Raw genomic sequence first — 23,446 nt, 5'->3', positions numbered from 1 at the left:
AATTTCAAAGTAATTCTGAAAAGAAATATCTTTTTGACCTAACCTGGCCCCTTGTTAATTTCAGTATGGATTGGAAAGAATCTTGGGTGAAGAGCGAAGTATATTCCTGTTGGCCAGAGCTATTGATCCCAAGCAGCCGAACATGATGACCGATGCGGTCAAGCTTCTATCTGCTATCTGTATTGTTGGAGAAGAACATAGGTAAGTACATGGTTGATTTTTTTTTATTGTTCTTTTGAGTAAGATTCACAGCAAGGACTTTTTGAAATTAAGTTATAGAGTGATGACGAATATTTATTTTTTGTTTGAATAACTTTTTCAAAAGAAACTATGCATCAAACCACTTTCGGACTTTAGTTTTTTACTAACATCCCATTTTAAAATTTTTTTTTTTAAAAAAAGATATTTTTAATATTTAGATGCCACTAAGTAGATGGCAATGCCTTAACCATTTGTGTGTTGTAAGGCCACTAGGGCCCCTTCCATCCTCATCAAGGGGAGTGCTAACCTTCTTTCCTTTCATACAACACAACATCCCATTTTTAATGTATTCTTTCATTCTGCAATCCAATCCCACTTTATTACTCTATCCTGCTTATTGTTTATATATCGACTCTCATTACAGAGGCTGTTCATCCTTTATGATATTGCTGTTTCTGGGTATTTGCTGCTGTATTCCTTGTGTTCCATATTCATGTTATATATGCTCACTACATAAACCATGCTTGCTCTTCCAGCAGCCCATTCACTCACTAATTTCTTGGTAAACATGTCTTTTGCATGTGTCCTTTAACTTTAAACCCAGCCTTTTCCCACCCCTTGATTTTCTAACTAGCCATCTCCACTTTGGGTAATTACATGTTCATTGACCTGGCCAAGTAGCACCCCTTTGCGATGTAATAGGAAATGGGAGCACATTGGGAAAACCCAGGGGTTCACCGGGAGAACAGAGAGGCTCCAAACAGATGCCAGTAGAGATCAGTGTTGAATGCTGGTGCTGTGAGTCATTTGCAGCTCTACCATATTGCATTGCCAGTGCTGACCATAGGCAATTAAAAGGGTGGCATGGTGGCATTGTGGTTAGCAAAATCACTTTACAGGGCCAGTGATCACATATTGGGTTCAATTCCTGTTGCTGTCTGTAAGTACTCTACATTCATCCTGTAACTGCATAAGTTCCTTTTGCCACATTCCAAAAAGACATATGATTAGGTTGTGGAGTAAAAACGGCTCACTGATTTTTTTTCTCTATTATTGAGATTAAAATTTGATTCTTGGCTGCATCAGCAGGAATGTTTTTTGCCTTTCAGTTGAAGAGTGAACAAGTTTCCAGGCTACTGAGCATGTGTAGCTTTTTGGAATGCCTATCAAATTCCATCTGAAAGAAAAGTACATGAGAATCAGTGGGTGGATGTAATTTACAGTTTAAAGAAAAATATAGCGAGTATTGAAAGAAAGGTTGAGGAATTGTGCAAAGTGGATGGGTAGATAGATGCTTTGTCTTCCATGTCTCAACATTGAAAAGTGTTGCTAGTTATCATCTATTTAAATGAACCAGTTATGAATGTAATGTGGTTCTTTGACAAAAAGTAGGGGAAAATAACATTTTGCAAGGTTTTTGCAATATATGTCAAGTAATAGCGTCAAAAATTGAATGGTTAAAATAATGAGCTTCAATAAGTACATTGAATGTCACAGGGCTCTTCAGGGTCTCTAGCAGGACATCATATAAGCATGGAACCAGAAGAAATAAAGATTGGGGAAAATAGGTTTTCAGTGGGCATTGGGAGAAAATAAATGCTAATTTGCAAACATGTGGGTGAGATTATATAATAAGAAGGGGAATTTTGTTATTTATATAAATGTCTGAATAATTTTTTGTTTCTAGATTGTATTTATTCAACTTCCAATTTGGAAAATGAAGATGATGTTTGTTTTACTATCTACAAAATAAAAAGTGATATTTAGTCTTGAATTATGATCCCTTTCAATTTTTTAAAAATGAAAAAAGTAATGGCTCCTGTAATTCTGCCACCATAACTGTCACCGCTGTAGAGTACTCGGCCTCAGGAAGACAGTTGATTCAATACTAATTTAATTAAATAAAACTATGCATAAGAACGTAAGATAGAGGAGCAAGAGAAGACCATCAGGTCCATTGCATCTGCTCCACCATTCAATAAGGTCACGGCTGATCTGGCTGTGGACTCAGCTCCTCTTACTTGCCTTTTCCCTATAACCCTTAGTTTGACTGCTATGCAAAAATCTATCGAACTGTGTCTTAAATATGTTTAAATAGGTAGCTTCTATTGCTCCCCTAGGCAGAAAATTTCACAGATATTCTACTGCCTGGGAAAAGCAGTTTCTCCTCATCTCTGCCCTAAATCTAGAGGCCATGTCTCCTCATTTTAACCTCATTTACCAGTGGAAACAACTTTCCTGCCTCTATCTTATCTATCCCTCTCAGAATTTTGTATGTGTCTATAATATCCCCTCTCATTCTTATGACTTTCAGTGGGTATGTTCCCAGGCAACGCTTCTCATAGGTTAGCCCCACCAGCTCCAGAATCAATCTGGTGAACCTCCTCTGCACCATCTCCACAGTCAGTATGTCTTTCCTCAAGGATGAGGACCAGAGCTGCATGCAGTACTCCAGCTGTGGCCTCACCAGTATTCTGTGAAGTTGCAGCATAGCCCCCCTGTTCTTAAATCCAATCCCTCTAGCAATTCTTGATAACCTGTTGCACCTGCAAATAAACTTTTGCAATTCATATGCAAGCACACTTAAGTCCTTCTGCACAATAGCATGCTGCAATTTTTCATAATTTGAATAATCAACTGATCTCCTAATTTTCTTTCCTAAGTGGATGACCTTGCACTCCATCTGCCAGGCCTTTGCTCATTAATTTAATCTCTCTGAAGTCTGTCCGCATCCTCTGCACGATTTGCTTTTCCACTTAAGTTAATGGCATTTGTGACCTTAGATATTCTACACTCGGTCTCCTCTTCTCGATTTTTAATATATACCATGAATAGTTGCAGGCCCAACTCCAACCTTGTGGCATTCGACTCATCTCTAACTGCCAACCAGAGACAAGTGCATTTATCCCAAATTTCTGCCTTCTATGATTAATCAGCCCTCTATTCATGTTAATATATTACTCCAACTCCATGCATCTGTATCTTATAGATAAGTCTTTTTACCTGACACCTGAAAATCCAAATATCCAACGATTATCCCTCTCCCATCCACTATGCTCATTATATCCTCAAAGAACTCCAGTAAGTTTGTCAAACTGGACCTGCCCTTCATTAATCCATGCTGTACATGCCAGATGGAAACATTTCTATCCAGACATCCAATTTCTTCCATAATGATAGCTTCAAGCATTTTCCTGACTACAGAATGACTACAGATATTAAGCTAACTCGCCTGTAGTTACCCGCCTTTTGCCTGCATCCTTTTTTAAACAGTGGCATGACACCTGCTGTCTTCGGCCCCTCAGAGTTGTGGCACATTCGTGACACCCCCTTCTTTCAAAGATTTTTACCATCGGTAAAAATGAATTAATACAGAGTCTTACAGGATTTTAGAATCTAACACAATACAAAAGAGGTTTTTTTTCACTACAGAGTAATACAGTTATACATTCAATTCCGCATCTAAACAGTTAATGATTACATTGTCACTTCCTTTAATATCTTAACATCTTGTACCTTAATAAATTCTTGTAGCATCAGACTCCAATTTAATAACTACCTATTTTTATTCCTTTTCTTCAGCAAACAAAAACTAAAGAGTTGTGATCTTAGCTTACGTGTATGCTACAAAAGTTAATGCAAATACTAATCTTTATTTTACTCTCAAACTTAACAGTCAATCTTCCATGGGGGTTGTCTTTATTATTCACATGATTTGTCAAAATCCCTTAAAACCGGATCCTGTTATTTAAAATGGCATCCCATCAACCCTCACCCCTTTTCCAGTTAACTCCCACGTGGTTAACTTTTATACTAGTGTGGAATAAGCTTTTGCATGCTCCTTTCATGGGAGTTATTTTATCAACAATGTGTTCCAAACTTAGACCATTTTCCGAATTTCCACACAATTCCTTAATTTTAAGCAAGTTGTCAGTTTTCTCTTCAGGACCTTTCATGCTATTAGTTTTCAGTTTAAACTCTGCAAGCGATATCCCTTTGTTCAAACAGCATTTCAAATTCTGCCTCGTCACAGCACTGTCTTGAATAACAATAGCGTGTGGGGCACCTTTACATTCCAAATCAACCTGTAATTGATTCGCAGGCACCGTGTTACCAAGCCATTGTCTCTAACCTGGTTGTTGCTTCTGACATCAATCCAGACTTTAAATTTTCTTCATTCAATTTAGGAACTACACTTTTCCCTTTTCCTTCAATAATAACATTCACCTCACCACCTTTTATCTCCTCACTAACTTTTAACACACCTTTGAACACAAACAACTGGGAATTCTCTCTTCCCACTATTACCAAGGTTAATCCTTTCTTCACTGAACCAAGTCCATCTGACCCACAAGGACTGCATTCCTTTTCAACTGAATCAGATACCTCAGACTTTTTCTGAGCTCCATTACTAGGTTCAGTACCACGTGCATCCACATCTTGAACACATTCAAACGGGACATCTGCCTCTTTCAGGCTTTCAATACCCATACCCTTTTCAAATTCTAAATTCCCCTGATCCTCCCAGTTACTCTCTGGGCAACTTCCTTCCGGAGTAAACTCAACCCCGCGGGCTGAAACAACCTCATCTGCCAACCCAGCAGACTTCTTCAAGGTAATGGCATCCTTTTCATCTAGGCCTGCCCTCATTTCATTATCGGAAACACCTTTAGAATTTTCAACTTCTTCAAACAGTTCTGCCAAGCCAGACAGATCATCCATGTCCAACCCTGGACCTTTTAACAGCCTTATCTGTTTCTCATCTTTACTCCGTGCCTCTATAAATTTCCTCCTGGCTAAGGGCAGGTCTATCTCCTCTCCCTTACTCTCTTTCATTTTCCTATTCTCCATTTTACCAACCTCTAAACCCTCTTGGTACAGGGTTGGTAAAAACGTCTCGGCCAAATTGATACTGGCCGGATTTAAACTGGTCTCGTTCTCAGCTGCCTTTCTCGACATGCTGCGAGTGGTTGCGCATGCGGTTTAGATCTTGGAATCTAGGGGCGGGACCTCAACACTTATAGGCTGGCTCGTCAGCTCCATGGCCGACCAAACGTCACCACCAGCTAAATCGTTACCCAGAAGGATGTCTACATCAGTTCTCGGGAATTCTGATCGCACCCCTATTTCAACTGGTCCAGATACCAGCTCACAATTTATAATGATCCTATGCAAGGGCACCGCTTCTGTCCCTTTTCCTATGCCTCTCAAAGCCACCTCTCCAGTCTTGCGACCAAAATCCAGTACCTTACTGCTAATCTCAGCTCCCGTGTCTCTCCAGATCCGCACTGGAACTGGTGTGTCTCCCTCTCTCACAGACACGGTTCCTTCTGAAATACATTTCTCAGACCCTTCTCGTACTCTGTCTACCTGGGGCTCTCTCGTCGATTTACTGATCACCACAGCACATCCTATAGGGACTGCTGCTTTCCATTTTCCTGTCTCCTTCCTTGGAGCAAGGCACTTAGATGCAATATGACCCACCTTTCCACAATTAAAACAGGTCAAGCCAGGACCTCTCCTGCCGTCTTACCTTTCCTCCTCAATTTTACCACTAGCTCCCGGCGGGATCTCTGCCTCAGCCGGCGGGCTTTCTCTACCGTTCCCACGGTCTCTCTGGTAACTTTTATTCGAGGAGAACTTTGTCTTGTGGGTTAGGGCATATTCATCTGCGAACCTAGCAAATTCGGAGATGGACTTATTCGGCTTCTCATTCAAATACATCCGGATATCATCCGAAAAACAACCTTTAAATTCCTCAATCAGAATTAACTCCCTGAGACGCCAAAAATCTTCTTCCACTATTTCTGCTGCACACCAGCGATCCAAGAGCACACCCTTCTCGTAGGCAAACTCGGTATACATCTGATTCCACCCTTTCTTTAAATTTCTGAACTTTTGTCTATAGGTCTCAGGTACCAATTCATAGGTCCGAAGAATGGCCTCCTTTACTTTCTCATAACTCTCAGACTCCTCCTCCATGGACAACGCCGCATATGCCCGTTGTGCCTTCCCTTTTAACACATTTTGTAACAATGCCACCCATTGCTCTTTGGGCCACTTCTGACTCACTGCCACCTTTTCAAAATGCAAGAAATAACTATCAACATCCGTCTCCTCGAACAGAGGTACTAACCTAAACTCCCGACTAACATTAAACCACTCCTCTCGGTCTGACCCTTGAGCTCTTCGCTCTTGCCTTAACTTTTCCATGTCCAAATCATGTTGCCTCTGTTTCTCCGCCTCCCTCTCCTTTTCGGCCCTTTCTTTCTCTTTTTCAGCTGCTTCCAGCTGTTTTAACTGAATTTCATGCTCCCTTTCAGCTCTTTCCTGCTCCCTCTTCACCTCTAACTCCTTGAGCTGGACCGCATGCTCCCTTTGCTTGTCGGCTCTTTCTTTTTCTTTTTTAGCCCTTTCTTTTTCCTTTTCAGCTGCTTCCAGCTGCTTTAATTTAATTTCATGTTCCAACCTTAATTTGTCCAACTCTAACTGAGCCGTCCCACTAGCTGGTACCTTTTCAGGGATATTTTCCAATACCTCAGCCGAAAACACATTCTTCACAATATATTACTGAGTTATGGCCCTCCGCACCTCCCGCTTTTTCATCGACAACCTCACCTCTGCGAGGTTTAGTCCTTTTGCAATATTTATCAATTCTGACTTTGTGGCCACCTCTAGCGCCTCCAGAGTCGGGTTTTTTATAAATTCATCCACGTCCATCTTTGCTGGTTTCCCGTCTGGCTACCCGCGCAACCAGACCCACGTTTGGACTTAAGCCCGATTCACTGGCCCTCCAATTTGGTATCAAATCCCGAGACGAGATCCCCACTTTGTTATGAACCCCGTAACTGGGTCACTTACCAGCAAAGATAGAGAGGTCCATTGAAGTCTGATGGTACTATTTTTAACAGTATTTATTAGTAAAAATACACAAAAATAATATCAATGCAAACATACAGATAATATACATCGTCAATACTAAATCTAAAAGTGCGAGTATAATAATAATTAAGAAATAAGCTCTATCGTTGTCTAGGGGATAATGTATGGTACGATGGAAATATAAAAGTCACTCAGTTCATTCAGGCTGCAGCCTTTTGGTTGGAGAGAGAGAGAGATTTTGAGAAAAGAAACTTGCTGGCTTTCCTTTATCCGATCTTGATCCGTATTCGTCCTTTAGCGAGGCCGTTCCATGGAGGACTTGTCATCCAGGCAAGGATGGACACACACACAAGCCCCCACCGGTCTCATACGTTTCTCCTGGTGTGTCTAAAGGGGTTGTTCCCCAGACCCTCTTTTATCCTTACTCACGGGGTCTCAGATGTCAATCAGGTTGGGATGATGCAATCCCTCAACCAGCCCACTCTGGTCATCCCCTGAGGGGTTTCAATGAATAGTACAGTACTCAATACACAATTCCGTCTCCAAGAGACAATAGCAGTTATCAATGGTTCCGTCTTGCTGAGGCCAGGACACATTCCAAACCCTGTGTATTCTGGACGTCTCTCTCTCACTTCCTTGGTCCCAGACCCGAATTAATAGCGATCTTGTGATTCTCAAAAAGGAGGGGGCTACTTTGTACCCTTCGGCCCTCAGAGTTGTGGCACATTCGTAACACATGATACCTGCTGTCTTCCAGTCTGCCGGAACTTGTCCAGAGAATTTTGGGAAATTATCCCAAATGCATCTGCTATAACCTCTATTATTTCTTTCAGTACAGTGGGAGGCATCTCATCAGGATCAGGGCACCTGTCTACCTTCCAGATCGCTAGTTGCTCTAAACTGACTCTTTAGTGACTGTGATTATATCGAGTTCCTCACTTCCCATTGCATCCATAACATCTCTCTTTGGCATGTTAGGTGTGTCTTCCACCATGAAGACTGACACAAAAGAGTCATCCATGGTCAATTAATACCCAATATTAATTTCCCCTTCAGTCACACTAATCTAGTTTATCTAATTTTACAACTTTTTACCATCTTTTTATATTTTGTGGTAGTTTACTTTCATAATCTATCTTCTCTTTCCTTATTTTTCCTTAGCGTAGGAACAAAAAAGTTGAGAAGTAATAATGACTTGTGCATGTTGCAGGCATAGATGGGCATTGAGCAAAGAAATACAAAAACATGGAATGATAACCATTTAATTAATCTCAACACATGTGAACTTACAGTTATACAAGTAGGCTTGATTCTTCAGCTGTGAAATGAATGTAAGCTGAAGGAGGCAAACCAGGATCCTGCTCAAAATCTACCCACAGGGAAAAACTTGAAGCCTGGGATTGATCTGTGGTCATATTGAATGGGTGAAGAATATTTTGGGTCTGAGTAGCTGCGCTTGATCTTGTTTTATTGTATTTTTTTGATTAATTCCTAAGTTAGCATTTCCTTATCTGTTTCTGTTGTTTGATGACTAAACTTTATTTGTTAACGGTTCTGCCAAGGGTTGTGGGGTACTACCAAATGTTAGAGAAACTACATGGGCAGATTATTGCTTTGAATTTGATGGCATGATATGCTTGAAGTTTATTGGGGTTCATTATTCCTTTTCAGGGAATGAGAAAACATTAGTTGTTTAAGATTCTATATTAAATGAAAGGTTAATCATATTATCATATAGTGAACTTTTGCCAATGAGGTTTTTTCCCCCATTTGACACTGAATTTTGATTTTTCTTTTAGCCTTGAAAAAGTTTTAGAAGCCATAACTACAGCAGGAGAAATAAGAAGATGGGAAAGATTTTACCCCATTGTGGAAGGTCTACATGGCACTTCTGTGCAATTACAGGTTTGTTGAGTCAATAGTGGGGCACAGGCGGAAACTCTCTAGTCCTCACCCTTGAGATCTGACTGATGCTGGACCACAGAAGTTCCTGGATCATCTTTTTCTGTTTTTTTTTAAAAGTGCAGGACAGACTGTGGTTTATCGGAGGGTTCTGTTCCTGAGAACCATCAGTAACCCAAAGCTTACATTAGCTGGAAATACTGTCTGCTGAGATTGCCATCGATTAGATTGCAGAAGCTGTACCAGTAGGTTAAATAGATAGAGATCAACAGAGGTATAAGTTAATTTCATGTCTCAATTACTTTATTAGTACAGATCTATACCATAGATCCAGAACATGATAGACCATAAAACACTAGACCAGAGAGTTTCAACCGGTACTGTATTATCGTAATATGCTTATTAGTCACTAATTATTTTTCATGACACAACGTTGAAGCATTGCATCTTAATGAATTTCCATCATCAAAACTTTCACCGAGATGTCAAATGTTCATTGTTAATCCTGTAGTTAAGTATGCTTGAAGCTGAATAGTGCACTGTTGAAACATTTCTATCAACAATGCTTTATTTTCCATCTATTAATTTAAATATTATGTTATATCGTTTTCGTTGTAAAGCATTTGATGGTTTCCTACATTTGATGATTTAATTGTGCATTTCATACTGTTATCCCTTTAGGTCTGTTGGTTTTTTAACTTGTGCAAAGGTAGTTGATCTAATGGTACATAACCATTTAGCTGTCATGATCTAGCTCCAAAATGTAGCTGAGTTTCCCTAGTTCTGTTGTAACAGAACACAGTTAGACAGTTAGGGGAGCTCTACATATCCATCCTAGCTCATTACTGTAGGACAGAGTTTAAGACCAAGCCAATAGTGGAACTGATATCGGCAACATTAGTGCATTGTGACCTCGTGATTAGAAACTATTGGTTTTATTAGCAACATTTCATTACAGTTATTATTCTCTTCCTTTTAACATTGTTGTAGAAGCACTTAGAATCTGCTTTTATCTTTCTTGCGGTTAACTTATATTTGTTGTTTCCTTATTTCTCTTGAAACATTAAACAGCCCCATTTAAAGTCATGGAGTTGTACAGCATTGAAACTGGTGCTTTGGCTAAACTTGTCCATGCCAACCAAGTGGTCTTTCTGAGCTAGTTCTATATGCCAGTATTTGGGCTATATCTCACTAAGCCTTTTCCTTATCTCGATACTTGTCTAAATGTATAGTATATATATGTATCTAAATATAATTGTCTGGCATCTTGTTCCATATATCCATTTCCTTTTCTATTAAAAATAGCACCTCAGTATCCCCTCTCACCTTAAACCTATGGTCTTTGGTTTGAGAGTCCATTACCATGGATCCCTGGTGATCCAACCTTCTGGAGCAGCTTACCAAGAGGGACCTTGTTAAAGGCCTTGCTGAAGCCCAAGCAGTACCATGGACTTGTCAATCCTCTTCATCACCTCTTCTAAAAACTTAGTCAGACTTGTGAAGCATGATATCCCTTGCACAAGAGAATGTGCTTTTATGTTTCTTTCCTCCACTTAATGATATATGCCGACTTCTTGAGGCACCAACTCTTGAAGATGTCCTCAAGTGTGGGTAGCATTGTGCCCATCATCAAGCTGGCTGAGTCTATAACTCTTTTGCATCTCTTGTGATCCTGTGCGTTGGAACATCAAGAGAGATTTAAAAAAAAGTCTTTGGTGACTCACCAAAACTCCTCAAGCTCTTAACCATTGACCAAAAACTTGGTTATAGTTTATCACCATGGACTCCCTGGTTTTACTTTATCAAAAACGTGCCAACTCTCCATGCAGTTTAACAAGGTTCCTTTATGAGATCTCCTCTTACCTATCCCTTGAGGAGGACCCCACTCCAAACAATCAGACAACCATCTCTGACACCATCACTGATGTCATCAACTCTGGAGAACTCCCATCCACTGCTACCCAACTCATAATTCCTTTTTACCTCCTTCCCAAGATCCACAAACCTGACTTTTCAGCTAGGCAACACACACAAAATGCTGGTGGAACACAGCAGGCCAGGCAGCATCTATAAGGAGAAGGGTCCTGATGAAGGGTCTCGGCCCAAAACGTCGACAGTGCTTCTCCTTATAGATGCTGTCTGGCCTGCTGTGTTCCACCAGCATTTTGTGTGTGTTGTTTGAATTTCCAGCATCTGCAGATTTCCTCGTGTTTGCTCTTTTCAGCTAGGCCTTTTGTCTCTGCTTGTTCCTGCCCCACTGAACTTGTGCCCTCCTATCTCGACTCCATTCTATCCCACTTCGTTCGCTCCTTTCCCGCCTACATCCGTGATACTTCTCATGCTCTCAATCACCTCGCTAACTTTCAATAACTTGGCCTGGACCGCTTCACTTTCACCGTGGATGTTCAGTCCCTATATACTTATATCTCCCATCAAGAAGATCTTAAAGCTCTCTGCTTCTTTCTCAATAAAAGAACCAACCAGTTTCCCTCTACCACCATCACCCTCCATCTGGAAAAACTGGTCCTCATCCTCAACAATTTTTCCTTTGGCTCCTCCCATTTTCTTCAGACTCGAGGGGTAGCCATGGGTCCCAGCTGCGCCTGCCTTTTTGTTGTCTACATAGAACAAACAGTCCATGTAATGGACTGCTCGCTAGGTCTTCCTCCACTATATTGATGACTGCATTGGTGCTGCTTCATGCACACATACTGAGGTTGTTAATTTCATCAACTTCGCCTCCAACTTCCACCCTGCCCTAGGTCTATTTCTGACACCTCCCTTCCTTTCTCAACCTCTGTGTCCATCTCTGAAGACAAACTGTCAACTGCCATCATTTATAAACCTACCATAGCTATTTTGACTATACGTTTTCTCACTCTGTCTCCAGTTAGAATGCTATTTCCTGTTCTCAGTTCTTTTGTCTCAACTGTGTCTATCCCAGTTCGAGGCTTTCCTTTCCAGGACATCAAAAAACGGGATCTCCCTTCCTCCTCCATTGATGCTGCACTCACCCACATCTCCTCTATTTCCTTAACATCTGTGCTTATCCCATCTTCCCACTGCCATAATAGGGATAGAGTTCCTCTTGTCCTTACCTACCACCCATGAGCCTCCAAATCCAACACATTCTTTGTAAGTTTCTCCAAAGGGATCCTACCACTAAAAAGATCTTTGCCCCCCCCCCCACTTCCAACATGGATCACTCCCTCCGTGATTCCCTTGTCTGTTTGTCGCTCTCCGCTAATCTCTGTCCCAGCAAGCAGCCAATGTGCTACCCCAGCCCATTCACCTCCTCTCTCACCTCTATTCAGGGTCCCAAACAGTCCTTCCAGGTGAGGCAATACTTCACCTGTGATTCTGATGGGGGTTATTTATTGTGACTTGATGGGACCCCCTCTATGTTTGTGAAACCCGTCATAAATTGGGGGACCACTTCATTGAACCCCTCCACTCTATTAGCCAAGAGCGGAACTTCCGGGTGGCCAAATATTTTAATTCTATTTCCCATTCTCATTCCCATTCTCATTTTGGGTCGTGACCTCCTCTTGTGCCATGATGAGGCCATGCTCACGGTGGAGGAACAACACATTTAATTCTGTCTGGTTAACCTCCAACCTGATGGCATGAACATTGATTATTCCTTCCGGCAAACGAACAAATGAATAAATAAATAAATAAAAATACTCTCCCTTCCCTCTTCTTCTGCTCCCCACTCCAGCCTCCTACCTCTTCTCACTTGGTCCTTTACTTTTCCTACCCATCTGGCTTCATCCATCACCTAGCTATCCTCCTTCCCCTCCTGCCACCTTTTATTCTGTTACCTTCCCCCTTCTTTTCCAGTCGTGAAGAAGGGTCTCAGCCAGAAAGGTCAACCATTTATTCATTTCTGTCGATGCTGCCTGACCTGCTGAGTTTCTCTGGCATTTTTTTTGTGTTGCTTTGGATTTTCAGCATCTGCTGACTTTCTTGTGTTTGTGATTTTCAGTAATTTCTATTTTTCCTGTAATTTTCCATCTTCTGTGATTATTTTGATCTTTCCAAGGATCCAACCCAGAATACCTCATCCTATTACAGCTGCTTGCTCTTTGTAATGGCCATCTGCAAATTGTGACATCAGCATCAGCATTGTGACAGAGCATTTCAGCCTCTGACTCAGAAGGGAAGGGAAAAGAAGTGGCACGCTGTGATGATAGGGGTTGTTTGATTAGGGGACTGGACAGGAGGTTCTGTGGGCGACAGTGAGATTCCCGGATGGCATGTTGCCTCCTGGGTGCCAGGGTCTGGGATATCTTGGACTGAGTCCTCAGCATTCTTCAGTGTGAGGGGGAACAGCCAGAAGTTGTGGTCCATGTAGGTATCAATGACATGGGTAGGATGAGTGACAAAGGTTCTGCTTGGAGAGTTAGGTGCTAAGTTCAAGGGCAAGCCCTCCAGTGTTGTGATCTTAGGATTGCTATTTGTGCCACGTGCTAGTGAGGTTGAACTCAGAAGATTATCTAGTTGAACACATGGCTAATGAGTTGGTGTAGGAGGGAGGGCATAAGATTTTTGGATCATTGGGCTCTCTTCCAGGGAAGGTGGAACCTGTACAGAAAGGATGGTTTTCATCTGAACTGGAGGAGGACTAAAATCCTAGTGGGAAGGTTTGTTAATGCTACTCTGTGGGATTTAAACTAGAGTTGCAGAGTGGTGGAAACCAGTATGCCAGAAAAGTTGGTGGCGAGGTTATAGAGGCGGATGTTAGTAAGACCTCAGACAGAGTTAGGAATCAAAAGGTTGAGCATGCTGTGACAAAATCAGAAAGGGTGAATACTGGTTTGAAAGTGTATCTGATTATGCTCAACATAATTATAGATTGGCAGGTATGATGTAGGCATCATTGAATCATGGCTGAAAGATTATATCTGGGAGCTTAATGTCCAAGGATACACATTGTAGCATAAGGATAGACTGGAAGGCAGTTGCTCTGTTGGTAAAAAAAAAGAAATCAAATCATTAGAAAGAGGTTACATTGGGCCAGAACATGTTGAATCATTCTGGATCGAGCAAAGGAACTGCAAGGGTAAAAAGACCCTGATGGAAATTGGATACAGACCCTCAAGCAGCAGTAAGGACGTTGCCTACAAATTACAACCAGAGATAGAAAATGCATGTCAAACAGGTAATGTTACAATAGCCGTGGGGGACTTCAATATGCATGCAGACTGGGAAAATCAGGTTGGTACTGAATTACAGGAGGGGAATTTCTTTTCACAGCAGGTCGTGGATGAGCTCACTAGAGGATCAGCTATTCTGGATTGGGTGTTGTGTAATGAACAAGAATTGATTAGAGAGCTTAAGGTAAAAGAACTCTTAAGGGAAAGTGATTATAATATGATGGAATTCACCCTGAAATTTGAGAAGGAGAAGCTAAAGTCAGATGTATCAATAATACAGTGGAGTAAAGGGAATTACTGAAGCATGTGAGAGGAGTTGGCCAGAATTGATTGGAAGAGAACACTGGCAAGGATAACGGTACAGCATCAATGGCTGGAATTTCTGGAAGCAATTTGGAAGGCACAGGATATATAAAATATATATAAAGAGGAAGAAGTATTCTAAAGGAAAAATGATACAAGCATGGCTAACAACAAAAGTCAAAGCCCAACATAAACACCAAAGAGAGAGCAAAAAATAGTGGGAAGTTAGAAGATTGGGAAGCTTTTGAAAAGCAGCAGAAGGCAACTGAGAAAAGTAACTAAGAAGGTAAAGATGGAATAAGAAAGAAAGCTAGCCAATAATATTAAAGAGGATACTAAAAGCTTCTTCAGATACACTCCAGGGTTCTGAATGGAGTGGCTGAGGAGACTGTGGAGGCATTAGTAATGATCTTTCAAGAATCACTAGATACTGGAATGGTTCCGGAAGACTGAAAAATTGCAAATGTCTCTCCACTATTCAAGAAGGGAGAGAGGCAGAAGAAAGGAAACTATAGGCCAGTTAGTCTGACTTCTGTGATTGGGAAACTGTTGAAGTTGATTGTTAAGGATGCATTCTCAGGGTACTTGGAGGCACATGATAAATGGGCAAGATTTTTGAGGGAAAATCGTGCCTTACAAATCTGTCGGAATTCTTTGAAGAAATAACAAGAAGGATAGACAAACAATCATTGGTTAATGTTGTGTAGTTGGATTTTCAGAAGGCCTTTGACAAGGTGGCACATGAGGCTGATTAACAAGTTACAAGCCCATGGTATTGCAGGAAAGATTCCACCCTGGATAAAGCAGTGGCTGATTGGCATGAGGCAAAGAGTGGGAATAAAGGAAGCCTTTTCTGACTGGCTGCCAGAGAATAGTAGTGTTCCTCAGGGGTATGTGTTGGGAGCAATTCTTTTTACATTGTATGCCAATGATTTGGATGATGGAATTTAATGCTTTGTTGTAAAGTTTGTGGACAATATGAAGATCGATGGAGTGGACGGTAGTTTTGAGGAAGGAGAGAGCCTACAGAAGGACAGACAGATTTGGAGAATAGGCAAAGAAGTGGCAGATGGAATACAGTGTTGGGAATTGTATGGCCATGCACTTTGGTAGAAAAAACAAAAGGGTTGACTTTTCTAAATGGAGAGATAATTCAAAACTCTGAGGTACAAAGGGGCTTGAAGTCCTTGTGCAGGCTTCCATAAAGCTTATTTGTAGTTTGAGTCTGTGATGAGGAAAGCAAATACAATGTTAGCATTCACTTCAGGAGGATTAGAATATAAAGGCAGGGATGTAATGTTGAGACTTTATAAAGCACTGGTGAGGCCTCTCTTGGAGTATTGTGTGCAGGTTTGGGCCCCTTATCTTACAAACATGTTTGTAGAAAGAATGTATTGAAACTGGAGTGGGTTCAAAAGAAGCTCACAAAAATCGTTCTTGAATTGAATGACTTGTCATATAAAAAGCGTTTGATGGCTCTAGGCCTGTATTCAGCACAATTCAGAAGGATAAGGGGTGACCTCATTTAAACCTATTGAATGGTGAATGGCCTTTTAGAGTGGACCTGGAGAGGGTGTTTCCTGTAGTAGGAGAGTCTAAGACCAGGACGTAGCCTTGGAATAGCAGGACGTCCTTTTAGAATGGAGATGAGGAGGAATTTCTTTAGGTAGAGAGTGGTGAATCTGGAATTCTTTGCCACATGCAGTAGTGGAGGCCAAGTCTTTATGTTTTTTTAAAGCAGAGGTTGATAGATTCTTGATTTAGTAGGGCGTGAAGGACATGGGGAGAAGGCATGAGATTGTGGCTGAGAGGAAAATTAGATCAGCCATGATGAAATGTCAGAGCAGATGCGATGGGCCAAATGGCCTAATTCTGCTCCTATATCTTTGGGCCTTATTTCATTTCTAGCTCCTGTCCTAGCCACTCTATCTGTTTCTCAAGCTATCTGTTCACTAGTCTGTCTCATCTGAGTTGCAATTGAAAAAGGGAGGTTGCAGTTTCTGGAGTATGCTAGTTCTTTCTCCCTTGCTTTCCTCTAGGTATTTATGATATGAGCATGGCTAGTAAAATTACCAGTTATTATCCAACGTAACTTGCTCTTACAGATGGTACTTGGATGCAGCCTTGAATTCAAACAGTTCTTTGGGTTAAGGTATAGATGCAAGTTCGGCATGTTATAACATCATTTGTTCTGTGCTGCAATGCATACTACAGAGCTTGGGGTCATGTAAGTTTTTGCTCTGAATAGTTGAAATTGAAGGTTTGTTGCAGCTACACTTATTCTGGCAAGCAGTGAGTATTCTAACATTTTTTTACTCTCTTGACCTTGGAGAGAGTTTTGGATTTTCTGTTATAGCCATTGCATTTCTGTGTCTGATGATAGTGTCTTTTTAGTCACTGGAGGTATCAGTTGTTTGTAATTGCTATTTGCTGTTTAACGTCTTGGAGGTGTGGATCAGACTCTTCCATTTTGGGGATTGCTATAGCCTGGCACTAGATAGCTCCAAATTCTGTTTTGGTCATCACCCTGAACTAGAATTTAACTCGTATCTTACTTCTTGTAGATACTATTCTAAGGAATTGAACACCAGGTGATTGTCAATGAATTGTGTGGTGTCTGATTTTTTTCTGGTGTAGGGATGAAATATTGAGGATAATTTTGTTCAAGAAACCATGTTGAGGAACCCTTATAATAAGCATGCAATGGAAATTATGAAGGAATGTTGACATGCCGTAACAGGGTGAACAAGCTCTAAAGCTTGTAGAGCTAAAGCATTTTATTTGCAGAAATCAATATGTGGTGACTGTGTCTGTTCTGTCAGGGGAAAGATTATTTATTTTTTATTTATTGACTTACAGCGCAGGGTTGGTTCTCCTGACCTTTCGAGCTACACTGCCCAGCAACACCCCAATTTAATCCTAGCCTAATCATGGGACAACTTACAATTAATCTACCAAATGGTACATCCCTGGACTCTGAGAGGAAACCAGAGCATTTGGAGGTCATGGGGAGAACATACGAACTCCTTGCAGACAGTGGCGGGAATTGAACCTGGGTCACTGGTACTGTAAAGTGTTGTGCTAACCACTATGTTACCATGCTACCCCACGGTAATGTGCAAATAAAACCAAAACAAAGTGTATGTAGTACTCATGAGGCTCCTGATGATAGTATATTACAGATTTGAGAATGGATTCTCTGAAGTCCAGATCGGGCACAGTAAATTCTTTCAGAACGGCATTAGTTTGTGCAACAATACAGTAATAAAGCTGCAGTTTTACTAGGTAAAAGAAAAAAGCAACCCCCCCTTTCCCTCCAAGGCTGAGATGATCATCCTCTTGCAGCTACAACTATCATCCTTTGTGCCATGTATGACTTCAATGACTGAGAGTTTCTTGGATTTCCATTGACTTTTATTTATTCTCTGCTTCTCAATACCTTTCTTAGTCAAATTGTTCCTTCTAATCAAAGGCCGTCACTCACACCTTGTGCCCACTGTGGACTTCAGCTCTGGTATCCTATCTTGGACTAAGATTTTAAAGTCCTGAAATAAGGAAGTCTTGCTGAAATCAATAAAGATCCTGGAAGAGCATTTGCAAGTGCAACATAGTAGCACAACTGATGGATTACTTTGCTGCTGATGATTGAGCAGACGGCTAAGATGGTATTACAGTAAAACTAATTATTCGCTATTTAATGATTTGGAATTCCTGATGGTTTGGCATCTGCTTCACCAGGTGATGTTTGCCATACTCCCTTCCCACTCACTGAAGGCCCAGTGTGTGGAAAAAATGTTATAATAATGTACAATCGCAAAAAATAATTAAAATATGTTGAGGTATTTATAGAATCAACATGAAATGCAGATCAGCACCACTGAACCTCTGAGTGAGCTGGATGATTGAAGTTGTACTGTAGCTTCTATGGATTTTTGTTTTTTTATGCAAAGGATATTTTTGACTACTTCTACATATTGTTGTGTGGATGCCAGTTTGGTAGCTGCGCTGCAGCAGTTTGACAAGCAGTACAGAGCATATGTCTTCATCATATTGCCAGGGTGTTGTTGTGCCATTCAGCTGTTGTATCCAGTGCACTTGTTCATTTCTTGAATACACACAGGGTGAATTGAATCAATATAAGACCTTCTCCTTTTGTCATGTGAAGTCTCTGAAGTATTATCCACTTTAAACTACTAGCTGAAAATTGTTGCCAGTCATTCCTTTGACTCATGTTGGCCTCCGCCATAGTTGAGAATAGGGATGGGAATGGAACTTGGTCATTTGTTGTTTTAATTCTTCGGCATTCATCAGGATGGAATGTGATAGAACGGAAGAGTTTTGACCTGACACGTTGGTTTTTCTACTGCCTGGTCATTGTATTATAAACAAGCAGGCCTCTGTTCTATATTGCAGACTTGCTTGTGTGGTACCTCATTTTTAAGTACTGCAATTGACAAAGTGTTCTAAATTCCTCATTGTATCAAGCTTGTCCCTTACCTTAATGGAAGGAATTTGTTGGGTCTTGATATTTTAGATTCTGCTCCTGCTGATGGCCATTAGCACAGGTATCCAGTTTGGAATTGCTGTATCTATCCAACTTAATTCTGTAGTAGTAGCAATTAACATGACAGTTCAGTACATACACAAAGAAATTGCACTTGGCTTCATGACAGCTATATGACAGTGATGACGATTAGTGTTTGATGTTGAGATTAGGCTGCTTGGTCAGAGATGATACTACCACAGCAAAGCTTGTGATGGACATTGCTGTGCCACCCCGAGTGCTTTCTAAATTCAGCTTTCACCATGTAGTACTCATTTTCTTCAGAAAGAGGGTGCTGCATATGCTGCTGTCTACATCAACTGTGTTGAGGTTGAGGGCTTCAAGTTCTTAGATGAAAACATCACCAATAGCCTGTCCTGTTCCAACCACGTTGATGCTTCGACCAGGAAAGCTCACCAATGCCTCTATTCCATCAGGAGGTGAAATAAAATTGGCACATCCGGTCAACCCTTACCAACTTTTATTGATGCACCATAGAACACATTGTGTCTGGATGCATGACAGCTTGATAATGACAATTGCTCTGCATGTGACCGCAGAGAGTTGTGGACATTAGCTCAGCACATCTTTGGAACCAGCCTCTGCTCGATGGACTCAGTAAAGCAGCCAGCATTATCAAGACCCCAGCCACCCTGCACATTCTCTCTTCTCTCCTCATCCATTGAGCAGATGATACAAAAGCCTCGAAACACTTGGCAGCAGGCTCAAAAACAACTTCTATCTTACTGTTATCAGACTTTTGAACAGGCTCCTTGTATGATAAGGTGGACTCTTGACCTCACAGCCTACCCCATTCTGATCTTACATTTTATGACTTACCCGCACTGTACTTTTTTGATAGCCTTTACACCTTATTCAGTATTGTTATTGTTCTACCATGTTCTAACTCAATACACTGTGCAATGATTTGATCTACAGGAGTATTAAGCAAGAACAGCTTTTCGCCATATCTTGGTACATATGGCAATAATATACCACTACCAGTTTGTTATTTAAAATCTCTATAATACTCATTGTTTTTCTGAATTGCATCTTATTAATTCAATGACAACAATTGTACTCAGTACTCGAAAGCTGTGATCTAAGTAGCATTTTATACAGTTCTAGCACACCTACTTGCTTTTATATTCTATATTTCAGCCAACAAAGGAAAGTAACTTGCAGGTCCTTTTAACCACCCCAGCACTTTGACCTGCTGCCTTTAAGAATTTATGGACATCAACTTGAAGGTCTTTGTTCCTTAACTACACTATCCTTCCATTTATGATGTATATCTTTGTCTTGTTGCACCTCTTCAAAAGTATTGCCCTTCATTTCTCCAGGCTGAATTCCACTTGTCATTTTGCAGTTTTTCCTCCCAAATTAATTGTATCTGGATCAGGCATCCAGTGTCAGTTGTTAAAGAGCTGTTTAAGTCGCATAGCTTAAGGAGAGATAGCAGGTTTCCTTCTTTCAGTAGCTATGAAGTTGTTCGAAATAGGGATACCTGTTTATCGATTGAGATTTTTCAATCTACCAAATGTTTGAGTAGCTTTTATATCTTTTAATATATTCTTGCTTACTATTACACAACTTGTAATTTTAGTTTGAGCTTTATATAGGTGTGCAAATGTATGATGATTGTCCCTAATGCTTTTAGTGCACACAATCATAATGCATACATTAGCTATTTAATTCATGTTACAGTCTGCTTTGTGCATAATATGCATTCCTGTTCATCGGAATCAAGAAGTGTGCACTGCTGCATTGGAACTAAGAGATAATTGTATAAAATATAATCTGCAGTGTATTATTGTTTTTGAGAATTTAAGTGCAAAGTATACAGGTCACTTGGAATCATAGAGAACTACAACACAGAAATGAGCCTTTTCGCTCTTCTAGTCCATGCTGAACTGTCATTCTGCATACTCTCATTCACTCATACCTGAACCACAGTTCTCTGTACCCCTCCCATCCATGTACTGATCCAAGATTCTCCTGAATGTTGCAATCAGACCTGCATCTACCGCTTTTGCAGGCAGCTAAGTGAAGAAGTTTCCCCTAAGGTTATCCTTAAATATTTCACCTTTCACCCTTAACTTATGACCTCTAGTTCTGGTCTCGCCAATCCTCAATTGAAAAAGCATGCTTGCATTTACCTTGCCTGTATACCCCTTGTAATTTTGTATACTTCAATCAAATCTCCACTCATTCTCCTATGCTCCTGGGAATAAAGTCCTAACCTGTTCAACCTTTCTTTAGGTTTTCAAGTCCCAGTAGTATTCTTGTTGATTTTCTCTGTGCCCTTTCAATTTTATTGCTATCTTTCCTGTAGGTAAGTGATCAAAACAGCACATAATACTCAACTTTGGTGTCAGCATTGTTTCCCTAACCAACCTCGGCATAGCATCCTAACTCTTATCCTTGATACTTTGATCTATGAAGGCCAATGTGCCAAACCTCTCTTTACAATCCTGTATATCTGTGATGCTACTTTCAAGGTAGCATGGATCTGTACTCCCAGATCTCTCTATTCTACCATATTCCTCAGTGCCTTACTATTCACTGTGTATGTTCTACTCCCGTTCGTTCATTGTAAGTGCAGCATCTCACACTTGTCTGCTTTAAGTTCCATTTGACATTTTTCAGCTCATTTTTGCAGCTGATTGAGATCCTGCTGCAAGCCTTGATAGCCTTCCACAAAGTCCACTTCGCACCTCACCTCCCCTACCCCTAATCTTTGTGTCGCCTGCAGATTTGCTGATCCAGTTTACCACAGTATCATCTCGATCATTGATGTAGATGACAAACAACAATTAACTATCCCTAATCAGGCCCTGTCTATCTGAATACTTAAATCCAGTCCTTTTGAGTGCCATTTGATAATTTACCCACAACTGACATCAGGCTCACCAGCCAAAAATATTCTCTGTTAATTCTCAAGACTTGAATAACAGAGTAATATTAGCTGTCCTCCAGTCCTCTGGCACCTCACCCGTGGTTAAGGATGTTTGAAATACTTCTGCTGGGGCCTCTGCAATTTCTGCACTAGCCTCCCACAAGTTCTGAGGGAACACCTTGTCAGGCCCTGGGGATTTATCCACCCTCATTTGCCTCAAGACAACTTGTACCCCCTCCTTTGTAATCTGTATATGGTCCATAACTTCACTGCTGTGCTGCCTTAGTTCTGTAGATTCTGTGCTCGCTTCCTAAGTAAATACAGATGCAAAATAATCCATTAAGATCTCCCTCACCTCTTTTGACTCCATGCATAGATGACCACACTGATCTTCAAGCAGAATCAGGTTTATTATCACCGGCATGTGTCACGAAATTTGTTAACTTAGGCTACGTCCACACTAGACCGGATAAATCTGTAACAGTCCTGATGAAGGGGCTCGGCCTGAAACGTCGACAGTGCTTCTCCTTATAGATGCTGCCTGGCCTGCTGTGTTCCACCAGCATTTTGTGTGTGTTGTTTGAATTTCCAGCATTTGAAGATTTCCTCGTGTTAAATCTGTAACTGAAGCCTTTTCTCTTCATTTTGACCCTCCGTCCACAACAAAATGCTGTTTTCCTCTCCCCAAAATGGAGCTCTTCTAAAATGCTCTCCAGAGTGTAAATCTGAAAACGCCGATTGACAGTGTAATGTGTTCGGGGTAACTGGAGCTTTTTAAAAACTCTGTCATGACGTGCTGGAACAGATGGTAGCGGCAGCGTGGCATTTCATTGTTTTCTTGAACGCAACCTCCAACACCACAACAACAATGGCAAACGGCTTCCGGAGACTGTCCCTGAGCAGAATGTTACTGCAGCTTTGCAGTATGACAGAAGATTTCAACCCCCCACACAACTTAACTATTTCAGAACAGACGGCAACGAGGCTGAAGCCAGAAGAGTTAGAAATGTACTCACCAAATACTTTGACTCATAACTTACTGAGTAAACAAGTATACTCACTTTGCCCTGTTTTTGGTCCTTGCTCGTATGAAGGTGGTTTACCTATTTATGCAAGTACTTCTCTGACAGTAGATGTGTAACAGTCTAATGTAACATTGTATGGAAATACAAGATAACACTGATGCAGATGTTTTATACATTTAACAAGGTGCTTTATTAATGTATTGCTTGTGCAAACATTCAATAGATCCAATTGTCACTACTTCCAAAATGGCATTTTTAAGTAGTAGCTAATGTTTGGCATAGATGTGAAAATGTTAAGGCCAAAAAAGGAAAATTGTAAGTTTCATTTTTACTCAGGTAAAAACAAAATCACTTTTGCCCAGTAACTCGTTTTATTGCACATGTTAAATACAGCAGAATAATACAGAAAGACATGGCAAAAGTAAAGGCAAACAACTGAGGTAACGGCAAATTTCACTTTTGCCCAGTAACAAGCTTTATTGCATTTATTTGTAGCTGTCATCCCTTTCATTGCTGAAGAAACTATGGCTGT

General features: G+C 40.8%; 1 protein-coding gene and 1 pseudogene across 1 annotated transcript in view; one reads left to right on the top strand and one right to left on the bottom strand.

Moving 5' to 3' along the window:
- The window catches only part of LOC140726616 (protein diaphanous homolog 3-like), a 567,224-nt gene that overhangs the window by 149,045 nt on the left and 394,733 nt on the right, over nucleotides 1–23,446 (top strand). Inside the window, exons 8-9 of the mRNA XM_073043216.1 lie at nucleotides 65–201; nucleotides 8,883–8,988. Of these exons, the coding sequence (XP_072899317.1) occupies nucleotides 65–201; nucleotides 8,883–8,988 (243 nt within the window). The remainder of the gene's footprint in view (nucleotides 1–64; nucleotides 202–8,882; nucleotides 8,989–23,446) is intronic.
- On the bottom strand, nucleotides 395–530 carry LOC140727166 (U6atac minor spliceosomal RNA; annotated as a pseudogene).

This window comes from Hemitrygon akajei, chromosome 4, assembly GCF_048418815.1.
Source record: "Hemitrygon akajei chromosome 4, sHemAka1.3, whole genome shotgun sequence".
In the NCBI taxonomy this organism is placed as follows: domain Eukaryota; kingdom Metazoa; phylum Chordata; class Chondrichthyes; order Myliobatiformes; family Dasyatidae; genus Hemitrygon; species Hemitrygon akajei.
The sequence above is the reverse complement of the archived record's forward strand: the minus strand, read 5'-3'. Positions and strand labels throughout refer to the sequence as shown.